Here is a 22,871-nt window from a genome sequence, read left to right as displayed (position 1 = left end):
TGACCTTTACTTGGTTTTTATGTTCTGTGCTAGGAATAATTTTGTCAGCACTGTAATGAATCATAAATAATCAGTAGGTATTTTAATACATTTCTGATCCCACTTTTGTGAGTGAATCTAGCTATTCTTATTAAAATGAATGGGATGGGTGGAAAAGGTAAAAGCAAGAAGACTAGTGCTGAAGGTTTATATACACATATATATATATTTATTTATTGTAGAGGGTAGCCTTACTGGATGACTTTCAACAAATACACACTACATATAAATATAAATATAAATATATACTGTATTTTTGATAGTTTGACAGCACTAATAAACAATTAAGTGCCCCCAAACAACCGTTAATTTGATTTTATGCACATATTATCCTCCAGTTGTTCACATCCATTCAACTTAATCCACATCCCACCTTTCCTCCCATCAGATTGAGAGCCACAAGCTAAATTTCCGAGAGCAAGCCAAAGCGCGCACCGACCACGGAGCTGAGATCGTGTACCAGTCCCCCGACATTTCCACGGACGGATCGCCCCGCCGCCTCAGCAACGTGTCTTCCTCCGGCAGCATCAACATGACCGACTCCCCGCAACTGTCCACGCTAGCTGATCAGGTGTCTGCCTCCCTCGCTAAACAAGGCCTGTGAGCTGCAGGCACTAACGGGTCGGCAATTGACAAATTGAGAAAAAAAAAAAAAAAGAAAAAAAGTAAAAAAACGTATCTCCTTCAGTCCTTTCAAAAGAGGTGCTTGTCGGATTTCTCCTAACTCAAGGTTGTCCCAGCGGCTTGTCTGCTTGTGAAATAATTTTTGCCTCCTGGCAAGGAGAGACAGGTATTGATGTTATTGGCTTAGTATCAACAAAAGAAAAGAAAAAAAAAAATTTAAAAGGAGCTGGTGGTGTATTGATCCAAATGGTCATTTACAGCACTGAGTAGCCTGATTTTGTTCATTTAATACCCTGTTTTTTTTTAAAAAAAAAACAACAACGACATTTGCTTTCAAAGCCGTATTTGCTTCGCTGCCTTATTGTGAATGTTTTTATTTAGCATAACTTATGCACTCCTGTTTTGACACGCTACGTGGTTTGGAAGAGTGCAGTTGTTGATAGCGAATTGGAGAGGACGCAAACGTTTCAAACGCTAGGTAAAAGGCCTGCTATATAATTATTTGAATCAAATGCATCAGCGAGCACTACAGAGCACGCTTTGGCGATCAGTAAAAGCTTTTAAATTCATGAAACACCTCAAGCGCGTGTTCAACCCAAATTAAAACAGACTTTGAGAAATGTTTTTTTGTTTTTTTCCAGAGCGGTCTAGAATGCTGTAATTGTAATATCATTACCTGTGAAATCTTTTAAACTCATTCATCACCGCAGCAAGTTCTCCAGGCTCATCTGTCCTCGTGAACGCACAGGAAGTTGCATCGCCGAATGAAATCTCGCTTGGCCTCTAGCGACTTCTGACAGAGAAGAAAGCAAATGTCAATACTGAAATAAACTGCTGCCCAGGGCTCAACGATAAGAAACGTTATGCCTAAAAATACATCCGTTCTATTAAACCACATTTTAATTACGTTATTCATGGCAAATAATTAGAAATGCAACTCCGTGAAAGCAATTCAATTTTACATACAGCTTTTGTTGGGAAATATTTTATTTTTTAGCTATTTTAAGACGATCTTTTTACAATTGCTTAGTGGAAACGCTCAAAAACTGCACGAAAGATGTTTTTTTACACAGCTAAGTGACGCTAAAACCCTCACGCAATGTCTTTTAATTAATGACGAGCTTCATTCTCACTGCTTCCAATACATCGCTTCGAAGTTTCCATTGTCAAAACAAAAATGAGCGCTGCGTTTAAAAAGGTTTACGAGACCAAACATAAGCACCTTCCGCAGGCCCCCGGACCTTATGGTTGAGCTCTGAAGCAGTTTGCCCTACACAAGCGCCATCAAAACTGATCTCACTCTACAATCTCTCACCGTCTCCTTCAGCTTATATCTCTGTGGTAACGATGCTTCTGTATCGATGGGATTTCAGCTTCTGTGTCTAAAATGCTGTTTTAAAGAATGCGCGTATGGACGGACCAATGCAAAAGACATGACAGCATTTCAAAGCACTCAATAAAGTAACTCTAACATCACATTGGGAATCTCATATTGAGAACAGACAACAGAAAAGTGCCTCCCGGTGTCCATCTGCTGCATTCAAGAAATCTGTGTTGTAAAGTTTCTCTTTGGTCCAAGATGGATCCGGTCGCGTACAGCATCACAGAGCCGATTCATTTGGCGCGAAAGCACATTTAACACATAGCCAGGCTCCCCTCAGTACTAAAGTCTTCAATACAGCCGTCAAACCAAACCACAACGCTCACACGCTGCACATTCCCAGCATGCAATGCACTTCACCCCATGGTCTTGAATATAGTAACCACAGTCACCGCACCCCTAGAAAACTACCTTTACTAGAGCGTTTAACTCCCCTTAAAACGTGAAAAGACAGAACGAAAAAAAAATGGAGGAAGATTGAAGGAACAAAGCTACCTGCTAAAATCCAGGTTTATGTTGCACTCTTTTTTTCTAATAGTATTGTGCGGACGATGTAAAAGATGTACGAATGCGTTCAGAAGATCTGATTTGGATCTGACACTAAGCTTTTTATTTGATATCCGCAGTGCATTGCAGCTTTACGGTCATTTGAAAGCGAATGCACTGATTTGACAGAAGAGCTGCCTCTACACAAACTGCATTTACCCATCTGGATGTATACCTTGCATTTAGAAATGGGGGGGAAAATATATATATATATAACAATAGGTCAAATAGAGGGATAGTTCAGTACACTTCCAGAATCCACAATTTCGGTAAAGGACTTAACTAGTGCCACACACATCTCTGTGAGAAGCTTTAGAGGATTGCTGGAAACCCAACACTGTGGCCCGTCCTTTGAACAGCATGCTGCTAACATAAACCTGGGGTTAAGCTGAAGAACAGACTTAAAAGATAAAACGTTTAAAAATGGCACTGGATAAGGCCTTTTAAGTAACTCTACCCTTTAGCTGTGTTTCAACCGGTTCCGAGGTCTCTCTCTCTCTCTCTCTCGCTCTCCTCCGTTTCATTTCCCGCCTCTGCTCTGCTCTTCTCATCGCAGTTTCTTCATTCTAGCTTGACAGTTGTGATTGTCTTTATCGTAATGTGTTTTATTAATTGGTTTACACTGATACTCCTTGCTGTAAACGTGAATTTGGAAATAAAGTCCGTATTAAACTGCTTTACGTGTCCTTTGTCTTTGTGTAAGTTCGCTCTTTTGGGTTTCTTTTCCCGCCAGATTATTTACTCGGCCGATGCGTCCTACGCGGTCACGGTTATAGACACATAAAATGTACAGCACATTTTTTACGTTTGAAAGTTTCAGGCGTGTAAAAAAGTCAAAGCCTATCGAAAAAAAATATTTGAAATACTGACATAAGGCGAAAAGGTGATCAGGTGACATTCTTACATTTCGATATAGCGGGGTAGCCTCGTGTTCAGATCAAGATTGGACGAATACTACGGAATCGAGCTAATAAATTGAATCGAGTTTTTTTTTTTTTTTTAAATGCAAATGTGCATGCAGTATCATCGCCGCTGGACGGCAGTATAAAGACTGGAGCTCATTACAAACCGTGTACCTTTTAAAGTTCTCTCGAAGGCATCCGGTAACGTCAACAGGAAGCCATTTCCAGTGAAGCGAATCTGAAAACACTTGCGTCCAAATATTGCTGCATTGGCTCAAATGCTAAAATAAATGCTTTTAAAGCCACCCTTCTTTTCGGGCTGCTTCGGTTAAAGTAAAAATAAAAAATGAAATACAATTATATGAAATGCAACTATATGCAGCCTGGAGAAGAAACAAAAACGAGTTGTAATTTTACCGAGTGGTTGTTTATCCAGATTACAGTCCAGATAAAATGAGCAACAACCTTTTCTTCTGACCTTGAACATTAGTGTGAAAAACTGTTAGGTTTTCAATTGTTTAAAGCACTATCTGTAATGATTTTAACTTGCTACATGTATGAACCTCATGAAAACATGTTTCTGGGACAAGAGAAAGACAGAAGACGTTTGAGTACAATATAATTCACTTTTAATTTGAGAAGCACAAACGTTGCCTGTCTGTCAGATCGGCCAATTATCCATAAACATTTTTTTTTTTTGCCTCTCCATAAAGAAAGTGTTAAATATTCTCGTGTGTCTTCTCCCTAGACAATCAGGACAGCTACAGCCTGAACATCAAACACAGTAAAGAATCAAACAAGGTATGTACAAAATAAACTTTTTTTTTTTTTGTCGTTGTCGTTTTGTACAAACTATTACATGCTAAAGGATATACCAGACTCACCCAACCCTCATTCACCACATTGGAAATTCAAAGTATGAAAATAACTCACACGATACAATATTGGCTTTTGAAAGCTAGTCAAACCTTATGGTACATTTGCCTGATAAGTACACAGACCCCCACAGAGAGACATAAAACCATAATTAATGATATTAAAAATGAAAGGGGCGGCGGGTTTTCTCAGCAGGAAATGGGACAGTCGTGGATGGTCCCCTTGCGATTTGCCACACAACCTCAACAGATGAGACTTCTCTGACGCTATGAATGCTGTTACGCTCCAGTGAGATAAAAAGGAATATATTAAGGATTTCTGGTTTACGTGACATCCCTTAAACAAGAACAAATGGCTACAATAGCTAGAATCGTGTGACGACAGATACAGAGAAGCTACTTATAAAAATCTTAAGTAACTGGTGTCCGCTATTAGACTTGTACATTCGTATTAGTTAAAATAACAGGAAGGAGTTGCAAGCAGTGACTCACCGACTGAGGAACTTACAGAAATCGTTCCTCATCGTTACACAATGGAAAAAACGGGGCTGTGACCGACAGCAACTGAGGAGCCGACGAATGAAAATTTGCCAAGTCCTTTCCTATCGCGCACTCCAGCAAACATTATTACTCGAACATCAAGTTACGGGATTCGACGATGGCTGTAGGTATTGCAGACTGTTTTATCAAACGGAGTTTAGACCTGACCAATCAACGGAAGAGCTCTTATAATTAGGGTAAGAACGAAATTGATAGAAAAGCAGAGTGGCAGCGGATTTCAGTTTATATTGGAGTGAGCGCACGTTCTCCAGACCCAATCATGCACCGCAACGACAAGTGCTTCAAAGTTCGCACTAACGCAAGCCCACATGAGCAAGAGCCGCCTCGTCTAAGCTGCAGAGTTGCGCCGAGTGCAACCTTGTTTTGAATGTTGGCGTCCTGCGCATGTTTTTCCCAGGTGCTGATTTTAAGTGTGCTGGCAATCGTGTCGTGCAAGAGACCGATTAAGTGCTCTAATCAACCCGGCGGTGTTTAAAGGACCGCGAGAGCAATGCGGCAGTCTCGTTTTCCCGGCACCTGCTCTCTCCGTCACTTTGACAGAAGTGGGGCACAGACAAACCACAGCACTCACGAGAACATGGGACCGAAATGAAACCAGAAACTGGAATTAATGGCATTCTCGAGCAAGTTTGTCTGTTTAAAATAATAGGCAGGGAATGTGTAGAGAAGAATAATTTGAAGTGCTTTCTCGTAGAGAACAAAGACAGGCTTCTGCGCCTTTGTGCAAGTCTCTTGTTATCGTTGGCTTTATTTTAGCATTTTATCACTCCAGTATAAACTGCAAGGCTGAAAGAGTAATTTTAGGTGGGATTTCGGAAAACTCTGGAAGGGTAGCACACACAATGCAAGCTGAGCCCCTCAGTGCGACAGCATGCCAAGGGGGAAGTGCTCTTCTGCAATATACGATACGTTTCGGAGCTTCTTATTTTGATTTAGCCCTCAAGCTAATTTCATTCTTCCTTTTTTTTTTTTTTTTTTTTTTACACATTTTTTTGTCCAGTGACCCAAAAGCGAGACTAAATTAAAACAGGTCTTCATATATATATATCTCCTTACGATTCACTAAAAACTGTGAAAGAATTTACTGATGTTTGAATATCAAACAACAGGGACTTTCATTCGTTTCGTTGGTGGTGTTATTTTTCTTCTACGACGCTGCTGTTTCAGGAGTTTGTGAAAGCTGGTGGGCGGCGGGGGGTGGGGTTTCGTTGGGCGGGCAGAGTCTAGGCTTCATCGGTGAGTAGGTTTGGGTGGGTTGGTTTGTTTTTGCTTGGTGCCGTCATCGCCGAGAGGTGACGAAGGCCCAGCGTCAGACTCCGACTTGGACGACCTGCACCCGGACACCCGTCGAATGGTCCTACAGGGCCTCTCTCCGCCTGGACTGTGTAGGATTTCGCTCTCCTGCTGTGGATCCACATCCAGGGGAAAGGTCCGGCATTCCCATGGCTGTACTGGCTGGGGAACCCGTAGGGACAAACAGAGACACGCAGAGTAAATATCTCAACACAGAATAACCAAAAGAGCAATTTCCCCAATTCCTCTTCGGTTGCACCAGTGTGACAGGCCTTGTGATAAATTGGATTTTAAACATACAATAAAGCCTCTAGCTTTACATGAAACACTAGCCACCATGAATTCTAGGAAATTTACCAGTGCTGCTTCTATATCAGGGGCCTACCATTTCCTCGTAGGTGTCTGGGGTGGAGCAGCGCGTGTCCTCGTTGGACAGCAGCCGCTGGGAGTCTCTGGAGCCGGGCGTGTGGAGGCCGGACAGCATCAGCATCTCTGGACTGACAGGGCTGGATGGAGATGCCACCGAATTGTAGTCATGGAGCATGTGGAAATGTGCCGTGTCTGGAGACGAGGGCTGGGGTGTGGAGGGGTTTGTGCCGCACAGCAAGGGGGTTGTCCGACCGTCCACAGACTTGTATGACCTGAGGAGACAAAGATTAGCGCTGGTCATCAAGTGTGTTCAGACTCGGCAGGTGTGAATCGATTAAAAAAAAAAAAAAAAAAAAAACTAGCGCGATTGCTCCATTACAGCAGTGAAAAAGTATAAACGCTGCTGCCATTCAAACACTGATGCACACCGAACAAGAAAAGATGTGGTTTGAATAAGATATGAATGCAACACAAACCAGAGACTAAACTCATTTTTTTAACAAAAAAAACTAATGTACTGTTGACGTAAGCGTAAGTCCTATTCCACAGCAATTCTTCTGTCAAATTTCAAACTGGAAGATTACTCATTTGGCATTGTGAAGTAAAGAACAGAACTGCAAAGTTGTTAATGAGGAGAAATTGCACTTGTTCCTCAAAAAGAGCAGAGAAGAGCAGCTCGAGCTGTGTTGCCCCACCTGCTGCCCCTTCTCTTCGCGATGTTGCTGGCAGTCCAACTCCAGCGAGAGCGCTCCTGCTCCTCACACGGAAGGTGAAGCTGAGAGAACGTGACGTCTGAGAGATCCTCGATCTGAAACAATGAGAGAAGATTGTTAAAAACAAAAAACACAAACAGGCAGTTTTCAGGGCTACAAGCTATAAAATTCAACATTAACATGCCAAATCACAAATTACAGAATCATTTGATAAAGATGTTTGTTCAGAAGCAATGCAGAACACCTCTGAATATTTTATATTTATATATTTTTAGTAATCAATTAATCTACCAACAGAATAACCAGTTTGATTCAAAATGCTAACTTCACAAGCAGTTAGAGACTGTTTTGTGAAAATATTTGAAGAATCAGCTTATAAGAGTCATTTGTTCATACTAGATTTCATTAGGCTACCAATAAATCATTTTGGGGCATCATCATCCAGCGTAATGTAACAAACCATTAACCCCATAAAAGTCAAGGTAGGGAGCTAATGGGCTTGAAAGACAGCCTTAAGTAACAGTTGGGTGACTAATTGCAAGGCCGTACCTCCACTGTGTCATCCTCTTCAGATATTGGTTTTGCAAAAATGTCCACTTCTCGCCAACTACAATGAAAAAGCAAAGGGCAACATATTTAATAGGTAAAGAACAAATCTTTGAATATACAAGGCAGTTATGTATAGATAAACAGTTTGTGCCTCTGACCTGGGGGTAAGTATCTCTTTGTATTGTAGTTTCTCCACTCGGGTGGTGGCAGCCACAGACATGGGGATGACGATGTTATTGATGTCAAAGGGGCTCTCTCCTCTCCGTCGGCGAATAGTCTGAAAGAATTACATACAGGCCTAAGCAACTTGATCTGAAGAGTTCACACAAACACAGATGCATTGAAGAGCATCTTACGGCGGCGCTGCTGTTGAGTTGGAGGGGCGTGGAGGTCTCGGAGATCGACGGCTGTCTCATCAGAGGACTGTGGGTGGGTGTGTTGAGAGAAGACAGAGATGGGCACGGACTCCCCATGTCCATACTCAACTTTGGAGCATCTGCAGACAAACCAAAGACAGTGCCGAGTCAGGAGACTTAATTTAGACTGAGGTGGAAGGAAAAGGGACACTAGCAAATAAAAAAAAGAATGAACAACATACTCTCTGTGCGGTCCAGCGAGGGTTCACGAGGTCTCTTGCGGCCGTGAGTCCTGTCAAAAGAACTGCTCTGGCGGAAAGGCTGGCGAGAGTCATGTTTACTGGCACTGATTGGGATGTCTAACTGCTGCTGAAAAACCTTCTCTGAGCGCACCTTAGGATGCGACAAACCTGAGAGAAATGGCAAATAGGAAGATTGAGAAAGGAGATTTATACACCTGAAAATGTTAATTGTGACACATACAATGCATTTTTGATTATTGCTACAAACGGTCTTTTGTTTTGGCATTTTTTTTTTTAAACAATACCTTTCTTTATCATGTATTTTAATCTCTTCAGGTTATTTTTAAAGCCATTTCAGACCGTTGTTTAAGACTTGTTCATTTTATAAATTCCTTTCTTAGCTAGTATACTTTATTTTATATAACATGGTACATATTTTTCTTAACATCTAAACATTTATGCCAAACAATACAATTGCGATGCCAAAATCTCTCAAATACACAACTGCTAAAAATATTAATACATTTCTTCATATTACACGACTCAACTCCACAGCACTACATCTGGACGCCTTTCAGTGTTCTATAATTCGCACATGGAATATGAAATAAACAAATGTCAGCAACTGTGGCTGAACTTGCATGATGCCAGAAATAACTGCTGAGTCACTGCAATGAGCGTCTGGCAGAGAGCAGCTAATGACGGCCAGACACTCACAGGTCACTTTAACTGCCCATAGGGGCCGCCACATTTAAACCAAATTTAGACTCTCTTAAAGGTGTGAGAATTTGCCTCCATTAGAGAAAATCAACTCTCGACATTTCAGATGCTGAGGAAGCAGGGGATTTTCACTCACAACTCTGTCTAATGCCAAAGCCGTGGCCTAGATGTTAACGTGCACGACACGGTCATTCTGAGCCACAGAGTTCATGCAGGGCACACAGGCTTGACTCGAGCTCCCTGAAGTTTTCCCATTTCCTTTCTAATTTCAATTTTAATAAAGGGGCAAATAAATGAGGTGTTTTTGTGTCTCTATTAATCGTTTTCACACTTACGGACTGTGGAGAGGAGAGAGTTGGCGAGCTTATGTTTGTCTTTGGATGACGGGTCTGGGACGCGGCTACCCAAACACAACTTGTGCTTGAGCGAGATCTTCTTGATGGGCTTGATCTTCTCCAGAGGACGATTCTGCCAGTGTCCCTTCAGCACACGCTGCATATGGAGATTCATCATCACATCTGAGAGAGAAGATGACAGAGTTCATCATCCGAAACATGTCAGAAACCCAGACCGTGCCAACTGTTCCTCTTTCTAATCTGTTATCAAAATGTCACGTTATCATACTTGGCCAGCAAATATCGAATTGAATTGAAATGCAGCAACTTTCTCCATCTCCAAAAAACCTGGCAGGCACCAGGTCGTTTTTCAGTTACCGATAAACATGTCTCACAGTAAACACTGACCTTTTTGAACATCGACATAGTGAAAAAAAAAAAAAACACATGGTGAAAGTAAAACCAGTTCAAGCTGGATTTAAGACTTTTATGGGATTAAAAAAAATGGAATTAAATTTTCACTGATGAGCCAGAAACGGCAATAAGAGGTCAGGTAATTATGGGACAAAAGGGTGAAATGGGATTGGGATTCAGACAAGCATTTACATTTTATTACAGCTATTTAAACTGACTTACAACGCATTTAAGGAGCGCGCTATACATTTAGACATGTTCATTTATGTGTCACATACATTTCATACATAATTCAATGCGTTTCAAATATTGCTAAATGAATTCATAACAGTAAAGATCATTAACATACTTAACCTAGGTTTAGGATTAAGTTTGTTTTAGGGTAATTGCATGTTATTCTGAATAATACTCTATTCTCTCTGTAGTAAGCATATATGATGTGTGCAAATAACATTAATTGTTAGCAATCATAAATAAAGGAAATCAAGAGGTATAAATTGAATGTGCATGACAGACATAAATTTGATAAAAATTTCATTTGATAAAAACCTCATTCAATATGACTATCCGTTGGCTACTGTACTACTGAGAAACATCTGAACCAGTGACACACAGAGTCACAAGTAAAATCTCCAGCAGAGGGCATCAGAGCTCGACTCACATTCACTGTACCCAGGTTTCCTCTTCCTTTTTTCCCTCCATCTACTCTAGTTTCACACATGGTGTCACCTGCCTCTCTACGCCCATCATTCATTTGCACAACAGACACCAGATTAAAGAGGACAAGCGATTCATATTAATGAGGGAAAATACGCCTCTCTCTCAGCTAGTCTGACTAAGCTAGCTGCTACTGGCACGCTTAGTCAGAGTCAGATTGCACTGCTCTTTAAAATGGTTATCACTGCAAAGGTCAGGCAGCTGAATGCTTCATCAGCTAATCCCACCAGCACAGGGAAGGACTGCTGATCTAAAATCAGCCCCTCAAATCCAATGTTACTGAATTCTCAGGCACGAAAAGCAAGAACTGTTCTGAGATCTCAACACTAATGACCTTCTCTTAACCCAGAGCAGCCTGCTGGTTATTTTAATAGGTGCAATAACCAGATCCAGAATAATTAACACTTAAAATTAACACCTAGTTGTTATGCAGGAAAAAATGACTAAAACTTTATTAAAACTCATCATCCTTGAGGAAGTCTGTGGGAAAGATAGAGCTGTGCTAGCTGTGTGAAGGCCAAGGTATACTTTATCTATCCCTGTTACGCAACTGTTGTCATCATAAGCGTCCTCACGAGCAGTGCACATGCAGCCTGTTTTTGTGACTGCGTGGATGGCAAGCTGTGAAGGTGTGAGGTGAATACTGAAACCGAACGAGTCTACCAAGTGAAGGAAAGTGAAGTATACCCGGGCCTGGATGCTGTCACTGTTTTTGTCTACATGCGTGTGCGCGCATACTGGAAAGAATGAGTGAAACAAGCACGTACAGGACAGGGGTGTGTCCTTACCGTCTGTAAAAGAGAGGATGGGGTGAACGCAGGGGTCGAACTGTGCCAGTCTGTCCAGTAGAGGGAGCTGGTGCTGGGTGTCTGCAGGAGGGAGAGCACGTCCGCTGCACATCACACACTGAGCGTTCAGCTCACAGCCACAGCGAGGAGCCACTGACCTCTGAGCCTGGCAGAGAGAATGATGAGCACACGAGATGCATGAATGGTAGAAAATTAAATGGTACGAGTAAAAATAGACACTTATCAGCCATGCATTGAGAAGAATAAATATTCGACGTGTACCACAGTTCATTTTGCTCGTACTTTTATGGAGGACAACACACTGAATTGATCAAAATAAACAGCTTATATAGAAGCTCAATATCAATAGAAGTATAGATACAAAAAGCAAACTAAATTTACAGACACCAAAACATTTCTATTAATGTGAAATGACTTCCGTGACCATTTTTCCAATGATGATAATGGTGATCTGTGTTAGGAACATAATTTGAACATGCATGAACAATGCATTTTTTCCCAGTCTTAAATTCTGAATATTGTATTTAAAACATTCATGAACGCACTGCACATTGGTCTTTTGTGTCCTGTGGCAGAAAAAAAAAGAAGCTTAACATCAAATAAACAAACAAGGAGGTGTGAATATATATACACTATAAAGAGCGAGAGAGATGACTGACTTGTTCTCTTTGTGCTCAAAAACAAATAATAATAATAAAAAAACCCAGCCAGTATAAACCATCAAATATGCTTTTTATTCATTTCAGAAAAAAGAAAAAAAACAACAACAACAAAAAATAAATCTTTCAAGTGCCGTCCACTGTGATCTTGCTTTTTGTGAACAAAATCTCTGGAGCACCAGCATTCAAAATTTAGCCCTAGCAGTGATCAGCCTTTCCCTTTGTCTATGTTTACTTGAGTCAACCCTTCCAACCTGATGCTCTCACATAAATCTCTGCAGCAGATGACCACACGGATCCTGAGCTGCTGACCCAGTTTTGCATGTGGCAGGTTCCCTAGCGCTCATGTGCTCGTGTCATTAACCCAGAGCACAGCGCTGGAGAGAAAGAGAGAACGGGTTGCTATTGGCAACTGTGCCCAGTTTTTCCAAGCCTATTCAAACAAGAGTGCTTCACATTAAAACAGGACAGTTTGTACAGGGACTATCATCGCTGCGATCGAGCCGAAAACACCTGGAAACACACAACTCAACTGGTTTCTTAGTTGCAATTAAATTTCAAGCGCCAAGTGTTTCCAGATCCACTTTGAAACATGTCAACTAAAGATCTAACAAAGCACTAAACTATTTAACTTGCAGATGAAAGCTATTTCTGACAGTTCTGCACAGCTGCACTTTTAAACAAACAATATTCAATCGTAACCTGTAAAAGTAGCAAAAAAATTTTATTCTTTGGATGCGATTGCAACAATATACACTATAGAGCTGTAGAAAAGCAAATGCTTATCCTTTAAAGATAAAATTATATAGATGCAGTCACTTTTAATAAAGATTCAGCTAATAAGCTAGGGGTATGTTTTTGATGGTTCTTATTCAAACATAATAAAAATTGTAAAAACCACTGAGCTTGTGCCTCTAACTAGGGCAGCGTTCATCTAGAGTGCAAGCCAGAATTTTAGGATTTGATAGAACATCGGTTATAGCAGGTAGTTATAACTGGCAGTGCGAGTGAATTTGGCTGTTCGTACAATGATGACACTGGCGGCGCGTCTCAAAACATTTCAGGAGCGTCGTCTCTGAATGACATCCAAGCGCTGTTATTTGTAATGGAGCTCAGCTCGACTGGGGTTGCGCTTATTGTTTTAGCACATGCCTGCGCATTCTCGCTCACAGTGGGCCTGTGTTATGGGAGGAATCGAGTTTAAAAGGCTGTTCAGAGAGCAAATAGGTCTGTAAAAGAAGTGCTGAGACTTTGTAGCCATCTCATGAATATGGCTGACGCTGTTGTATCATTCAGAGGACAGCTGCCTGTTAGACATGGGCCGTTACACCACTTCCAGACCAGGCACGGGGCGATGAATCATAAAAGTTGTCTTTCGTGTAAATCCAAGTTTCTGTCCTAACCAGCCAAACTATATTTTGACAGCCAATTGGTTTCAAAAACACAGCTAAACCAAAATCCCGATACTATAAATTAAATATCAAATAGGCTTGAACATGTCCAAGTTCCAAAATATCACATATTACACGACAAATCCATCAACTCCACACGGGGAATCATTAAAAGGATATCGTAGACAGTTTAAACATGGTTCTCTACTTTCTAAAGACTGACACAGATGACAAAATTAATCACTATATTGAAAGTTTTTAAGAAAGATAAACTCAATAATAAAAGCCCTTTAAAATGTCTCTCTATTTGCATTCACATCATTTTCATAATGTTGCACTAAAGATATAACAAATTCTTCTCGGAAAAAGATTTGCATCCAAAGATGCAAGATGTGTAACAAATTCTTTCCCTTGTAAAGCAATTACCATATTTGGAGGATAAAAATGTGCTTTAGTCAACCATTTGATATTCACAGCTACTTGAAACACATTAAACGACAGCTGTGACAGTTCTGGAGCAGTACTGTGATCTCTGTAACACTGCCTCTGTTTAATCTGTAACCTTTGTAAGAAGCCCACTGGGACCTTAAGGAGCTCACTGCGTCTCGAGTAAAACACTTCCACAGGTGACACTGAAAGAGCTCGTCTCTACCGCCTCGCACACCTCTCACTCCCTGCTTTCAAAAATTCACTCTGTTCTATCATAGCGCTCTCTGACCAAAACTACACCAACCTCTTGATCTTGAGATAGCACATGATTCTCCTTACCTTACGATTGAGACTGGTGAGCGAGCCGGGCCGGAGGACTCTGCGTTTCCTGCACAAAAGCAGAGGACGCGTGCGAGCCGCCACACAAGTGTTGTCGTGTGCAGGGGAAGCCTGAGGGCCCATCTCCAGTTTAGGCTGGGACTCGTCTGGGTCCATGCTGACAGGAGAACTGGGCCGTATGCTGAACGAGAAGAAGAAATCATTTTGAATGAATGACAACAAAAGCAATGTTCCTACTTTTTCAATGAAAATGAACGAACACACATTTAAATGATACGTGATCTTTTGTACCTGCTGATAATGCCGTTGACCTGTCTCACAGGTCCACAGCTTTTCCTCAAGCCCGTTTCTGTGACAATACCATTGGGTGATACAGACGATTCCACTGCAACAATATCATGCTCCTAAAAACACACAAAAAAACCCCACAAATGTGATGTTGGAAAGGCCGCCTCACCAGTTTTGAGTTGGTCTGGGTGAGCTGAATGGTTCTAGCTGCATTTCTTCAGCACTCTGACTGAATGAAAAGGTCAGCAGTGCTTTGCATACGACAGACAAAAGGACTGAGTGTTTGTAGCCCCTCTTCTCAATTTTCTCGCTCAACAATCCCAGCATTCTCTTGGGCCATGCGTGGGCCCGTGTCATGTGTGCTTTATCTGTTTGTTTGGGAATTAAACACACTAATGGGTCTTTTATTATAGATAACTGATTACTATGGTGCAAGAGAAAATAACTCATGCATTGGTCTTAAAGATGGTTTAGATAGAGTTGAGGACTACACTGACTGTGTAGTAGTTTGTTTAGTGTGGTCATGGGTCTGTGCTCCTGGTCTTACCCGTGGGACAGGGCAGGTAATGGTCTCTGTCCTTGAGTCACTGTTGTCTTCTGATACTGACTCACACACTGAGCTCCCCCCAAGTACAACAGAGCCCTATCGAGGCACAAATACAGACAAATTATAGACCAGAACTTGGAGACAGTGTTTTTGCTCCTGTCAAAATCCTCTCAACCTTGCTCTTTTAGATTTTATAAAAACTAATGTCTCTCTACAGCAACAGCAGAGCAAACATTTACTAAAAGTAACAAACACAGAGGATGTACAATCTTATGCTAGTATGTTATGCACTTCATATAAATAACTTTTGAAATAAGTGTGCATTTCATACACACAGCCGTTCAAACGTGTAGGATCAGCCAAAATTTGCTGCCTGTATGCACAACTTCAACATTTCAGTCAGAACAATTAGAAAACCGATCTCCAAACGATCCGTTTGTGTTTAAGTCACAAGGAAAACAAGCTGTAAAAGTCACTTTTAAAGAAAAACAGTGAACGAAAGCAACAAACCCAAAAGAGTTTGCCTCACCACGGGAACACGAGAAAGGACCCACACTGGCAAATTACTAGAGGCAGAAGTCACCTCTGCTGGGTGAAACCTTACACCGGTAAACAGCACAAAGTGAACAAAGTGAATGTGCACACCTTGCTGGAGCGGATCTGTCTGTAAATGTCGGTCTGTTGGCGTATGCGGTACTCCAGATCTGAGACTTGGGCCTGCAGCCAGTTCCAGTGACTAATGATGGCAGCTCGGTCAACGGCATAGCGGCCTTCTGCTCTCCTACATCTGGAAAACACACAGAAATACACTGGTTACAATTCACAGCAAAACTTTAGTAAATGTTCATTCATGTTTTAGGAAATATCCGTCTTCCTAATTAGCATTCGCACAGAGCTGAAAGTACAAATGCATCCCCATTGACTTTCCTTGTAAAAGTTCTAGTAAGTTATGTCACGATGCTTATGTGGACAATGAGTTCAAGTTCAAATCCTTTTTATACGCAATTCCTCACAATTTCAAGTCCTAAGAGTAAGGTATAATGACACGGAGTGAAGAACAGAGTAACCTTTGTTTGCTGGTTATCCCCTCCCCACAGCACATAGGGTCATGGATGTGTGAAAATAAAATCGAGAAACTAAATCTGACAGGAAGTTAACCAAGAACATCAGTTCCATCCAAAACTTCCTCTAGATGTTATGTGCGTGAGAATTTAGCATGCCACGTGACACAGGGCATTCAGTGTGGCTTTTCCCCAAATAAAGAAAATTCAACGTGCTCCCTTTAAACGTCACAAAAAAAAAAAAAAAGAAAAAGATAACAATAGGTCAAGACCTGCCAAAAATGCAATGCATTGACCTTTGACCTCTTTACATTAGCCCCAGTACATTCTTGCATAACCTTTGCTCTCTCAGCTCTTGCAGTGAGGCAAGATAAACCAAGCAAAACCAGTGCACATTACTGAAAATAAAAGATTGCAAAACACGAGAAGAAATAAACATATCCCGTTTCATCTGAAGTACAACAACAACAACATGACTCAAGATTTCCCTGAATCAGAGAGAGAAGAGTACGAGTCTTAAAGAGATAAAAGTGAAAAAAAAAAAAAAAAAAGCATCACTGTAACCACAGAGGAGAATGACGAGGAGAGAACTAAAAGTGTACTGAAGACAGAAACACACACTTATCACTACTTTTTGTGTTTTCTTCTAACAGTCCAATAAGATTGCTTTTTCCAGACTGGAATTACACTCAGATCTGCTTCAGAGGAGCTTGACAGCAACAAAAGCTTGTCTGAAGCCTCGCTCTCCTTTTCTTTTCACCCGAGAGAATACCAATCAATAGACTCTCATTCTCAACATTTAGGATTTTTGTGTTTTTGTGCTCTTATCCTGTGGGCTGCAGTCCCAGATGCACACAGAAACTTTTTAAGGCCATTTTACACTAAATCACAAGTTCCCAGTTTGTTTTAAATGGAAGAAAAGCAGCAGGCATTACCGCTTACCAAGCTCATACATGACAACCCTGCGGCTTCACTGTGCTCTTAGCAGGACAAAAGGACTTATTTGTGACAGCTGCATGTCATTGAGCAATCATATGTGATGTTATTGACAACCAATCAAATAACATTGCTGCAGTGTCATTCTTTGACTGCATAAACTCAAAGCACTAGTTATCTACCAATAACAAGTGAAAAGGGGTTGTGTTGAGTTATCACATGCAATATATAGTCTGTGATAAGTTCTGTTTAAACAAGATGCAATTAAAGTACATTGCATAAATAACACAAAAACACTCAAAGTGCACACATAAATGCAATGTAGATTTGACTCATGCAAAGTCTATTAAAACTACCTTACTTTTAGAGTTCCCCCAAACTTTAAGGTAATGGGGGCAAAATGTATAGCTCATGTCTGATGATTAAAGTTAATATTACATTAGTAATGATGTTTTCTCCAAATATTTTGATGTGCAAATGACGACAATGATTTGGTAATCGTTGCTAATAATAAAAAAGTTAAGTGACTCGCATTTGAAATCAAGTTCCTGTTTTTGCACGCCAAATTTTTTGAAAAAGCCATAGTTGAACTGTTTTGCACATCTGAACCACAAACAGCAATGTTTCATTATTGAACCAATCAACCATTTGAATGAATCTGTTGAATGAATGACTCAATGATTCACCCCTGCACTAAACAGCCTACAGTCCCTTTAGATGCAGTTTCTATGACTCTTCTTCTACTTTCATTCTCCTATATCATCTTACTATTTGAATTTATTGATTGAATGTAAGCATTTAACAAACACACACAAAAAAATGAATACAATTAATTAGGTTAGAATACAATACAAAAAATGGCAATACAAAAGGTAAAAAGTTCATTTCAGCAACTCCTACAAACTAACCACTGCACAGAAAAATGAAGAATATTAAAAGCTTTGGGAGTCAGCCCTAACCTGTCAGTACCAGCACAATATCATGCTTGGCATATTTTCGCTATCAACAAAATTAGATAAAATATCTAAAACAACTCTTAAAAATCGCACATCCCTGCCACCAACACCACATAGACTCTGGATACCTGGAAGATCACTGGCCCAGATATGAGCTCCCAATCTGTGATCATGAGGAGATCTGGCATCTATCTGTGCTACAGCCTGCACACAGACACAAAATCATGCTCTGCTTCACTTCAATGAACCTTTCAGTTTCATTCTTTAAAAACAAACTAAAACATTGTAACATTAAAAGGAATAGTCCATCCCCCAAAAATGTCATCATTGTTGACGCTGATAGCCTTGTGGGCATCCTGAGTTTAAATCCAGACTCAAGGTCCTTTTCCTTTCCCCTCCCTCTGTCTCCCACTTTGCTTCCTGTCAGTTATGATCTGTCCCATCATAAAGGCAAAAATGGACAAAAAAAAGAGAAAAAAAAAAAAAAAAAAAAAAAAAAAAAAGGTAATTTATATTTTCAAGGACCAATCAGTTTTAATTCTGATTGACCTTCATTCTATGGACAAAACAACCCCCCCAAAACAAAATGAAACAAAAAAAAACACACACATAAAATGGAAACTACAACTATTTGATTGCAGACATCAAAATGTAATTAGTTTAACAAATGTTTTTAATTAATAACTATATTATTACTACTGACATAATGATATTACAAACACATCATCAGAAAACCATGTACAGGCATGAGAAGTTTAACTTCATATTAGGCCAACTGATTTTGCAGACGATGTGCGTATACATTTGACCAATAACCTCAATCTATTTAGAAGAGGCTGACAAAGACAGGAATGAGGCTTCTCTAAGCATGCTATGATTGTGTCTGGAATAAGCTTTACAAACACTGTGACCAGCCTTTTTCCTCTTCACAGGAATGCCATGTTTCCACTCTTGCCAGTTCAGATGAGTATGTTGTATTTCTGGGCATTCAAAATGTTTCCACATGGGTTCGGGGTGGGGGAGGGACTGACACAATAATCCAACGCACGCTGCTGCCACGAGAGGCAGTACATGAGCATGAGTGAATGTGATGCATGCTTGCATGCAAGGAGTTTTTGAGTCTGTATTTGCGTGAAAAATTAATTTGCATGCATACCAGTAATAAATTTGATCAGATCGAGTGACTGTGGCGCAGAGACGCAAAAACACCCCTAATAAGATGCTTCCCAAACCATCGTCCTCAGAGGAAACGGGAAACAAGCAGGAAGTGGCCCCAAAATGAAAACAAGCAACCGTGCGTAAAGATCAAAAGGCAGGTCATGCCAGCACAACACGCAGTCCTTGAATGGGTGTGAGAAAGGGAAATTTGCATAAGCTAAAACGATCTACAATACATCTCGACCGATGAGCCTTCAAATGAAAGTCACATGCCTGCTATAACATGCCATGCCTACATAGACTAAACACAAAACAACGCAACCAAGCGCTATTACATTTAACTTTACTCACTCAAACGCCCTTCAATTTATCACATCCAACAACTTCCTCTTCACTTCCATCAAGCAAAATGTTTTATTTTTGTCTTGACAATGTATTTGGTCAAGGGAACATAAACATTAAAAATAATCCCACAATTCAAATCAATAAAGCCACAAGGCCACCGCATTTGCAGCCATCACGTACACTGACGGTGATAAAACCCTCATCCAATTAGCATTAGAAAAAACCCAGGCTATTTTCCAGGCCTGAGATTTAGTTTTGATCTAACTTTGACAATTACACACTCCATTTGACACAAAACAGAAACACTTTAACAGGACGAATCACAAGCCCTCTACAGAAACAAAAGTCTCACACACACAAAATGAAATGCCACATACAAGCAGGACAAATAATCCAGAAACCTTCAGCTTGATGCCAAGTAGGTCATCATCAGAAAAAGCCCACGTTCACATTATTGGACACAAGCCAGAACAATAAAACAACACAGAATAAAATCTTGCCCATATTTCAAACCAACATATAAAAAGCGGCACATGTCCAAAAATGTCCAAACAGGCATACGACAGCATTGATTAATGAGTTTAATATTTATTCCCCAGCAATGAAATGATAGACCATTGGCTGAACGTCTGATCAGTATCGCACACAAAATTTGAATCATTTCTGAAATCATCATCGAATTGGTTAAAATACATAGCATTTCTTTGAGACGTCACATTCTGCCTGGAAACAAATATGCAGTGATGCCAAAACTCCCCACAAAAAAAAATTCATCATATGTACAACTGTGAGGATGAGAGCTTGCATGGATCAATTACATGCAGGATTTTCAAAACTATGTGAAATAAGTCTGCTGCCCAAGCTTTTTAAAAACACACTGGTCTGTTATTGTGGAGACACTTCCATGCTCCTAAACATGGCGAGGCACAAAACGAGACCTGACTGGTTGCTTTATCTGTCAGTCATGAGCCCTTTTGGACGGGCCTTGGCCAGTGAAAGAGGACAAGGTTCTGCCATCAGTCTGAAAGTCTCTCTACGCAAGACTAGAAATTGGATGACATACTCATACAGTTCATAAAGAGTGATCCAATTTCAGATTTCACGATTCAACTGCTTTATTTTGTAAATATAATCATTATGATGGTGTAATAATCATCACATAATAACACTTCCCATTCCAGGCTAATACGCATAGACAAGTATAAATAAGTCATTTGGAGGTTAATTTCCCAGCTCTAGTGTAGGCTCTGCAATTTGGTAAAAAAATAATAAAATAAAACCTTTTGTCAGAACATTTGTCGATTGTCATTTTTTTTACGATTTTAACTAGGTCAACTTAAAAACTTAACTACAACATGATTTAAAGAACTTTTTCTTTATTAATTGCCCCAGATGGAGCTTTCATCATCATTTAAAATGTCTTTGCAGAAAAGATTCCTGAACTAAAACTACATCCTGTACAAACTTCATCTTGTACAAGTTTAGAAATAACAGGCTTCAATGAAAATGCTTTAAGAATTCTCAATACTCAAGGCAAGGCGAATGACTGTCTTTATACACAGAATCTAAAAAAAAAAAATCACATTTGAAAACAGTACACTTGCAAATATATCTGTACAAATCTAACGATTTACATTTCTCTATATTTTTCACTCCATTTAATTTGTTCAATTTTGTTTTTCTTTTATTAGTATTCTACTCCATTTCTACTGTGTACTTTCTATGTTTGCTGCCAGTAGCACACAAACTGTTAAACAACACTGAATAACAAAAAAAATTAGGCTCCTTTTTAACTCAGCTGAAACATTGCATAATAATGTGGTGCAGTATTTAAAATCATAAAATGGTCTAAAAGATGCTAAACATTGTGCTAAAGTCACGCTTGTGTGTGAGTTGTGGTAGCTGATGGCAACGGGCGGTGAATATTTTTGGCGCTCAATATGAATATTGTATTGGCCGGCCACAAATAAAATCAATGTATGGGAAACATTGAACTTGCGAGCAGAAAGCAGTCACTCGAAAATCTCCCCAAGTCAAGCGAGACGGAGCTGATGATCAAGAGAGAAGGGGAGACAATCTTTCTCTGATGTCTCTGCACGGAACAAACCATGATGAAGTCTAGCATTAGCACTACAGCCAAGACAATCTCAGCCCAGCTCAAGTGGGAAGGACAGGAGCGTCCCTTCTCAAGGTCAGAAAACACTACAGAGTAGCTCTCTGTAACACACACAAAGAGCCTGGGGCTTTTGTCAACTGAAGCAGTACCAAGACAACAGATACGTGAAAAGCTTGTGTTTAACATTGCATGTTTTAAAAAAGGCAAACCTCGCTCTCTTTCATTAAAAAAACAAGTCATATTTATCATTACACGACAAAAATAACTATACACACATTACTACGTTAATACTGTATATTAACATTATTACTATAGCCAATAATCAATCAATCAGTATCTCTCTCTCTCTATCATATATGATAAAAATATATATATACATAATTATAATATAAAAGTAAATAAAAGGATATCACTACTGCAATTCTGTTGTCAAGCAAAGTAATTTTCAGGCTTTTCCACATGATTGCCTTTATGATGAACTCCTTTGCCTCTGACACATACACACAAGAGAGCGTATGCACGCTACACCCTGCTTTTTCAGGAAATGACAGAACGAGGTGGAGGAGCAAAACGAAAACACAGGAAATCAAGCCTGCGGCGATCATTACGTGGGTAGCACGCAGACAGCTGAGATGAGACGACTGAATACACACACCTGGATGCATGCAAATAGCAACGACCTTGAGCACAATTTATACTAGAGTTAGAGTTAAGGTAGCTCGGAAAGATGCTGATGCCACGGAGGGGGGAGAGGGTGAAACTGTTGGGCAAAAAAAGTCAAAAAGCAACTCGTGTTTAGTGCACCCTGCATTTGTAATCACTGTGAGAAAGAGTGAAGTGTGTGAAGGACAGAATGAGCGCTGACTTCAAGGCCGCTCTACTGCAGACATGATATGGGCGTCGTCTGGAGAACAAAGAGTTTGATGTGATGAGAGAGAGAGAAAGAGAGACGGGGAGTCCCGCCCCCTTCACCGTCACGTGGCTGGTGGGAGGCAGGCATAGAGCAAAATAAAGGAGAAAAGAACAGAGAATGGAAAAAGAAAGAAAAGGCATGCCAAGTTTACGGCATGAATATAGTGTTTAAGCATGCTTAAAATAGCTTTTATTGTATTGTTGTTTGGGAGTTGTACGGGGCTGAGAAACTCATTCAGCAGCAATAAGTCCAATGACTAAAACGCACAAAGACAAAGTAGCATCTCCC

The 22,871-nt window shown here is 40.3% G+C and overlaps 2 protein-coding genes across 15 annotated transcripts in view; one reads left to right on the top strand and one right to left on the bottom strand.

The window, feature by feature from the left end:
• The window catches only part of maptb (microtubule-associated protein tau b), a 31,932-nt gene extending 28,666 nt beyond the window's left edge, over window positions 1–3,266 (top strand). For 10 of the 11 annotated variants that reach the window (XM_043235278.1, XM_043235275.1, XM_043235281.1 and 7 more), the window contains one exon: window positions 428–3,266. In XM_043235278.1, coding sequence (XP_043091213.1) covers window positions 428–643 — 216 coding nt within the window. In that variant the 3' untranslated portion in view covers window positions 644–3,266. The remainder of the gene's footprint in view (window positions 1–427) is intronic. The other variant, XM_043235279.1, reaches the window with a different exon arrangement.
• Window positions 3,267–4,104: 838 nt separating this feature from the next.
• Window positions 4,105–22,871, bottom strand: part of kansl1b (KAT8 regulatory NSL complex subunit 1b) — a 45,853-nt gene continuing 27,086 nt past the window's right edge. For 3 of the 4 annotated variants that reach the window (XM_043235271.1, XM_043235270.1, XM_043235272.1), the window contains exons 3-15: window positions 15,744–15,885; window positions 15,099–15,194; window positions 14,555–14,667; window positions 14,264–14,444; window positions 11,425–11,590; window positions 9,506–9,688; window positions 8,451–8,618; window positions 8,209–8,348; window positions 8,011–8,129; window positions 7,853–7,910; window positions 7,286–7,398; window positions 6,607–6,862; window positions 4,105–6,392 (exon numbers count right to left, since the gene is read on the bottom strand). In XM_043235271.1, coding sequence (XP_043091206.1) covers window positions 6,159–6,392; window positions 6,607–6,862; window positions 7,286–7,398; window positions 7,853–7,910; window positions 8,011–8,129; window positions 8,209–8,348; window positions 8,451–8,618; window positions 9,506–9,688; window positions 11,425–11,590; window positions 14,264–14,444; window positions 14,555–14,667; window positions 15,099–15,194; window positions 15,744–15,885 — 1,969 coding nt within the window. In that variant the 3' untranslated portion in view covers window positions 4,105–6,158. The remainder of the gene's footprint in view (window positions 6,393–6,606; window positions 6,863–7,285; window positions 7,399–7,852; window positions 7,911–8,010; window positions 8,130–8,208; window positions 8,349–8,450; window positions 8,619–9,505; window positions 9,689–11,424; window positions 11,591–14,263; window positions 14,445–14,554; window positions 14,668–15,098; window positions 15,195–15,743; window positions 15,886–22,871) is intronic. The other variant, XM_043235273.1, reaches the window with a different exon arrangement.

The sequence above is a fragment of the Puntigrus tetrazona genome, chromosome 3 (genome assembly GCF_018831695.1).
Source record: "Puntigrus tetrazona isolate hp1 chromosome 3, ASM1883169v1, whole genome shotgun sequence".
NCBI classification, from domain to species: Eukaryota; Metazoa; Chordata; class Actinopteri; order Cypriniformes; family Cyprinidae; genus Puntigrus; species Puntigrus tetrazona.
The sequence above is the reverse complement of the archived record's forward strand: the minus strand, read 5'-3'. Positions and strand labels throughout refer to the sequence as shown.